The sequence below is a fragment of the Scyliorhinus torazame genome, chromosome 11 (genome assembly GCF_047496885.1).
Source record: "Scyliorhinus torazame isolate Kashiwa2021f chromosome 11, sScyTor2.1, whole genome shotgun sequence".
Classification (NCBI taxonomy): Eukaryota; Metazoa; Chordata; class Chondrichthyes; order Carcharhiniformes; family Scyliorhinidae; genus Scyliorhinus; species Scyliorhinus torazame.
The window spans coordinates 9848162-9854897 of NC_092717.1; the positions used below are offsets into that span (position 1 = coordinate 9848162).

Here is a 6736-nt window from a genome sequence, read left to right on the forward strand (position 1 = left end):
ATCCCCCTTCCTGCCCCCCATCCCCCTTCCTGCCCCCCATCCCCATCCCCCTACCTGCCCCCCCACCCCCCTTCCTGCCCCCCCATCCCCCTTCCTGCCCTCCATCCCCCTTCCTGCCCCCCATCCCCCTTCCTGCCCCCCCAATCCCCCTTCCTGGCCCCCCCATCCCCAATCCCCCTTCCTGCCCCCCCATCCCCCTTCCTGCCCCCCATCCCCATCCCCCTTCCTGCCCCCCATCCCCCTTCCTGCCCCCCCCATCCCCATTCCTGCCCCCCAACCCCCTTCCTGCCCATCCCCCTTCCTGCCCCCCCATCACCCTTCCTGCCCCCCCCATCCCCCTTCCGCCCCCATCCCCCTTCCTGCCCCACCATCCCCCTTCCTGCCCCCCCATCCCTGCCCCCCATCCCCCTTCCTGCCCCCCCATCCCCTGCCCCCCCCCATCCCCCTTCCTGCCCCCCATCCCCTTCCTGCCCCCCATCCCCCTTCCTGCCCCCTCATCCCCCTTCCTGCCCGCCATCCCCCTTCCTGCCCCACCCATCACTGCCCCCCCATCGCCCTTCCTGCCCCCCCATCCCCCTTCCTGCCCCCCCATCCCCCTTCCTGCCCCCCCCATCCCCCCTTCCTGCCCCCCATCCCCATCCCCTTCCTGCCCCCATCCCCCTTCCTGCCCCCCCACCCCCTTCCTGCCCCCCCATCCCCCTTCCTTGCCCTCCATCCCCTTCCTGCCCCCCATCCCCCTTCCTGCCCCCCCAATCCCCCTTCCTGCCCCCCCATCCCCAATCCCCCTTCCTGCCCCCCATCCCCCTTCCTGCCCCCCCATCCACATCCCCCTTCCTGCCCCCCATCCCCCTTCCTGCCCCCCCCATCCCCATCCCCCTTCCTGCCCCCCCATCCCCATCCCATTCCTGCCCCCCATCCCCCTTCCTGCCCCCCCATCCCCATCCCCCTTCCTGCCCCCCCATCCCCCTTCCCGCCCCCCATCCTGCCCCACCATCCCCCTTCCTGCCCCCCCATCCCCCTTCCTGCCCCCCCCGTCCCCCTTCCTGCCCCCTCATCCGCCTTCCTGCCCCCCATCCCCCTTCCTGCCCCACCCATCACTGCCCCCCCATCCCTGCCCCCCCTATCCCCCTTCCTGCCCCCCCATCCCCCTTCCTGCCCCCCATCCCCCTTCCTGCCCCCCCGTCCCCCTTCCTGCCCCCCCCGTCCCCCTTCCTGCCCCCCCCGTCCCCCTTCCTGCCTGCCCCCCCGTCCCCCTTCCTGCCCCCCATCCCCCTTCCTGCCCCCCCCATCCCCATCCCCCTTCCTGCCCCCCCATCCCCCTTCCTGCCCCCCCATCCCCCTTCCTGCCCCCCCATCCCCATCCTGCCCCCCCATCCCCCTTCCTGCCCCCCCATCCCCCTTCCTGCCCCCCCATCCCCATCCTGCCCCCCCATCCCCATCCTGCCCCCCCCCATCCCCCTTCCTGCCCCCCCACCCGCCCCCCCATCCCCCTTCCTGCCCCCCCACCCCGCCCCCCCATCCCCCTTCCTGCCCCCCCCATCCCCCTTCCTGCCCCCCATCCCCCTTCCTGCCTCCCCCCATCCCCCTTCCTGCCCCCCATCCCCCTTCCTGCCTCCCCCCATCATCCCCCATCCTGCCTCCCCCATCATCCCCCATCCTGCCTCCCCCCATCATCCCCCTTCCTGCCTCCCCCCCCCCATCCCCCTTGCTGCCCCCCCCACCATCCCCCTTGCTGCCCCCCCACCATCCCCCTTGCTGCCGCCCCCCCCCACCATCCCCCTTGCTGCCGCCCCCCCCCCACCATCCCCCTTGCTGCCGCCCCCCCCCATCCCCCTTGCTGCCGCCCCCCCCATCCCCCTTGCTGCCGCCCCCCCCCATCCCCCTTGCTGCCGCCCCCCCCCCATCCCCCTTGCTGCCGCCCCCCCCCCATCCCCCTTGCTGCCGCCCCCCCCCCCATCCCCCTTCCTGCCCCCCCATCCCCCTTCCTGCCCCCCGTCCCCCTTCCTGCCCCCCGTCCCCCTTCCTGCCCCCCGTCCCCCTTCCTGCCCCCCATCCCCCTTCCTGCCCCCCCATCCCCATCCCCCTTCCTGCCCCCCCATCCCCATCCCCCTTCCTGCCCCCCATCCCCCTTCCTGCCCCCTCAATCCCCCTTCCTGCCCCCCCCATCCCCCTTCCTGCCCCCCCATCCCCCTTCCTGCCCCCCATCCCCCTTCCTGCCCCCCCATCCCCCTTCCTGCCCCCCATCCCCATCCCCCTTCCTGCCCCCCCACCCCCCTTCCTGCCCCCCCATCCCCCTTCCTGCCCTCCATCCCCCTTCCTGCCCCCCATCCCCTTCCTGCCCCCCCAATCCCCCTTCCTGCCCCCCCATCCCCAATCCCCCTTCCTGCCCCCCCATCCCCCTTCCTGCCCCCCCATCCCCATCCCCCTTCCTGCCCCACATCCCCCTTCCTGCCCCCCCCATCCCCATTCCTGCCCCCCAACCCCCTTCCTGCCCCCCCATCCCCCTTCCTGCCCCCCCGCATCCCCCTTCCTGCCCCCCCATCCCCCTTCCCGCCCCCCATCCCCCTTCCTGCCCCACCATCCCCTTCCTGCCCCCCATCCCCCTTCCTGCCCCCCCATCCCCCTTCCTGCCCCCCATCCCCCTTCCTGCCCCCTCATCCCCCTTCCTGCCCCCCATCCCCTTCCTGCCCCACCCATCACTGCCCCCCCCATCCCCCTTCCTGCCCCCCATCCCCCTTCCTGCCCCCCCATCCCCCTTCCTGCCCCCCCCATCCCCTACCTGCCCCCCATCCCCATCCCCTTCCTGCCCCCCCACCCCCTTCCTGCCCCCCCATCCCCCTTCCTGCCCTCCATCCCCCTTCCTGCCCCCCATCCCCCTTCCGGCCCCCCCAATCCCCCTTCCTGCCCCCCCATCCCCAATCCCCCTTCCTGCCGCCCCATCCCCCTTCCTGCCCCCCCATCCACATCCCCCTTCCTGCCCACCATCCCCCTTCCTGCCCCCCCATCCCCCTTCCTGCCCCCCCATCCACATCCCCCTTCCTGCCCACCATCCCCCTTCCTGCCCACCATCCCCCTTCCTGCCCCCCATCCCCCTTCCTGCCCCCCCCATCCCCCTTCCTGCCCCCCCATCCCCCTTCCCGCCCCCCATCCCCCTTCCTGCCCCACCATCCCCCTTCCTGCCCCCCCATCCCCCTTCCTGCCCCCCATCCCTGCCCCCCATCCCCCTTCCTGCCCCCCATCCCCCTTCCTGCCCCCTCATCCCCCTTCCTGCCCCCCCATCCCCCTTCCTGCCCCACCCATCACTGCCCCCCCCATCCCTGCCCCCCCCCATCCCTGCCCCCCCCCCATCCCTGCCCCCCCCATCCCCCTTCCTGCCCCCCCGTCCCCCTTCCTGCCCCCCGTCCCCCTTCCTGCCCCCCCGTCCCCTTCCTGCCTGCCCCCCCGTCCCCCTTCCTGCCTGCCCCCCCGTCCCCCTTCCTGCCCCCTCCCGTCCCCCTTCCTGCCCCCCCCCGTCCCCCTTCCTGCCCCCCCCATCCCCATCCCCCTTCCTGCCCCCCCCATCCCCCTTCCTGCCCCCCCCATCCCCCTTCCTGCCCCCCCATCCCCATCCCCCTTCCTGCCCCCCCATCCCCATCCCCCTTCCTGCCCCCCCATCCCTGCCCCCCCCATTCCTGCCCCCCCGTCCCCCTTCCTGCCCCCCCCGTCCCCCTTCCTGCCCCCCCCACCCCGCCCCCATCATCCCCTTGCTGCCCCCCCCCCATCCCCCTTGCTGCCCCCCCCCCATCCCCCTTGCTGCCCCCCCCCATCCCCCTTGCTGCCCCCCCCCCATCCCCCTTGCTGCCCCCCCCCATCCCCCTTGCTGCCCCCCCCCCATCCCCCTTGCTGCCCCCCCCATCCCCCTTGCTGCCCCCCCCCCATCCCCCTTGCTGCCCCCCCCCATCCCCCTTGCTGCCCCCCCCCATCCCCCTTGCTGCCCCCCCCCATCCCCCTTGCTGCCCCCCCCCCATCCCCCTTGCTGCCCCCCCCCCCATCCCCCTTGCTGCCCCCCCATCCCCCTTGCTGCCCCCCCCCCATCCCCCTTGCTGCCCCCCCCCCATCCCCCTTCCTGCCCCCCCATCCACATCCCCCTTCCTGCCCACCATCCCCCTTCCTGCCCCCCCATCCCCCTTCCTGCCCCCCATCCCCCTTCCTGCCCCCCCATCCACATCCCCCTTCCTGCCCACCATCCCCCTTCCTGCCCACCATCCCCCTTCCTGCCCCCCATCCCCCTTCCTGCCCCCCATCCCCCTTCCTGCCCCCCATCCCCCTTCCTGCCCCCCCATCCCCCTTCCCGCCCCCATCCCCCTTCCTGCCCCACCATCCCCCTTCCTGCCCCCCCATCCCCCTTCCTGCCCCCCCATCCCTGCCCCCCATCCCCCTTCCTGCCCCCCATCCCCCTTCCTGCCCCCTCATCCCCCTTCCTGCCCCCCATCCCCCTTCCTGCCCCACCCATCACTGCCCCCCCCATCCCTGCCCCCCCATCCCTGCCCCCCCATCCCCCTTCCTGCCCCCCCCATCCCCCTTCCTGCCCCCCATCCCCCTTCCTGCCCCACCCATCACTGCCCCCCCATCCCTGCCATCCCCCTTCCTGCCCCCCCCGTCCCCCTTCCTGCCTGCCCCCCCGTCCCCCTTCCTGCCTGCCCCCCCGTTCCCCCTTCCTGCCTGCCCCCCCGTCCCCCTTCCTGCCTGCCCCCCCGTCCCCCTTCCTGCCCCCCCCATCCCCGTCCCCCTTCCTGCCCCCCCCATCCCCGTCCCCCTTCCTGCCCCCCCCATCCCCGTCCCCCTTCCTTCCCCCCCCATCCCCGTCCCCCTTCCTGCCCCCCCCCATCCCCGTCCCCCTTCCTGCCCCCCCCCCATCCCCGTCCCCCTTCCTGCCCCCCCCCATCCCCGTCCCCCTTCCTGCCCCCCCCCATCCCCGTCCCCCTTCCTGCCCCCCCCCATCCCCGTCCCCCTTCCTGCCCCCCCCATCCCCCTTCCTGCCCCCCCCCATCCCCCTTCCTGCCCCCCCCCATCCCCCTTCCTGCCCCCCCCCATCCCCCTTCCTGCCCCCCCCCCATCCCCCTTCCTGCCCCCCCCCCATCCCCCTTGCTGCCCCCCCCCCCCCATCCCCCTTGCTGCCCCCCCCCCCCCCCATCCCCCTTGCTGCCCCCCCCCCCCCCCATCCCCCTTGCTGCCCCCCCCCCCCCCATCCCCCTTGCTGCCCCCCCCCCCCCCCATCCCCCTTGCTGCCCCCCCCCCCCCCCATCCCCCTTGCTGCCCCCCCCCCCATCCCCCTTGCTGCCCCCCCCCCATCCCCCTTGCTGCCCCCCCCCCCCCATCCCCCTTGCTGCCCCCCCCCCCCCATCCCCCTTGCTGCCCCCCCCCATCCCCCTTGCTGCCCCCCCCCCATCCCCCTTGCTGCCCCCCCCCCCCCATCCCCCTTGCTGCCCCCCCCCCCCATCCCCCTTGCTGCCCCCCCCCCCCATCCCCCTTGCTGCCCCCCCCCCCCATCCCCCTTGCTGCCCCCCCCCCATCCCCCTTGCTGCCCCCCCCCCCCATCCCCCTTGCTGCCCCCCCCCCATCCCCCACCCCCCCCCCCCATCCCCCTTGCTGCCCCCCCCCCCATCCCCCACCCCCCCCCATCCCCCACCCCCCCCCCCCATCCCCCACCCCCCCCCCCCCATCCCCCACCCCCCCCCCCCCATCCCCCACCCCCCCCCCCCCATCCCCCACCCCCCCCCCCCATCCCCCACCCCCCCCCCCCCCCATCCCCCACCCCCCCCCCCCATCCCCCACCCCCCCATCCCCCACCCCCCCCCCCCCATCCCCCACCCCCCCCCATCCCCCCACCCCCCCCCCCCATCCCCCACCCCCCCCCCCCCATCCCCCCACCCCCCCCCATCCCCCACCCCCCCCCCCCCATCCCCCACCCCCCCCCCCCATCCCCCACCCCCCCCCCCATCCCCCTTGCTGCCCCCCCCCATCCCCCACCCCCCCCCCCCATCCCCCACCCCCCCCCCCCCATCCCCCACCCCCCCCCCATCCCCCACCCCCCCCCCCCATCCCCCTTGCTGCCCCCCCCCCATCCCCCACCCCCCATCCCCCACCCCCCACCCCCCACCCCCCCATCCCCCACCCCCCACCCCCCACCCCCCCATCCCCCACCCCCCACCCCCCCATCCCCCACCCCCCCCCCCCCCCCCCCATCCCCCCCCCCCCACCCCCCCAATCCATCCTCTCCCCCCAATCCATCCCCTCCCCCCAAAATCCCTCTCCCCCATGTAGTTTTCCCGCTCACCCCCGGTTCGCAGACTCGGGCTCGGTAAGGTTCCCGCTCCCCCGGCGGCGGCCGCCTGTCCCGCGAGGCTCCGAACACAGAATCGTCGAACTCCCAGCCGGGGCCCGCCATCGCCTCAGCCCCGCCCCCCGCGCGCGTCACCCCCGCCCCGCGCGCGCCACCCTCTCCCCGCGCGTCACCCCCCCCGCGCGCGTCACCCCCTCCCCGCGCGCCACCCCCTCCCCGCGCGCGTCACCCCCTCCCCGCGCCACCCCGCCCCCGCGCGCGTCACCCCCCCCGCGCGTCACCCCCCCGCGCGCGTCACCCCCCCGCGCGCCACCCTCTCCCCGCGCGTCACCCCCCGCGCGCGCCACCCCCCGCGCGCGTCACCCCCCCGCGCGTCACCCCCCGCGCGCGTCACCCCCCCCCGCGCGCCACCCG

General features: G+C 76.5%; 1 protein-coding gene across 1 annotated transcript in view; it reads right to left on the reverse strand.

The window, feature by feature from the left end:
• c11h8orf76 (chromosome 11 C8orf76 homolog) overlaps positions 1-6445 on the reverse strand; it is a 29817-nt gene extending 23372 nt beyond the window's left edge. The window contains 1 exon segment of the mRNA XM_072466928.1: positions 6317-6445. Coding sequence (XP_072323029.1) covers positions 6317-6427 — 111 coding nt within the window. The 5' untranslated portion in view covers positions 6428-6445.
• Positions 6446-6736: the final 291 nt, after the last annotated feature.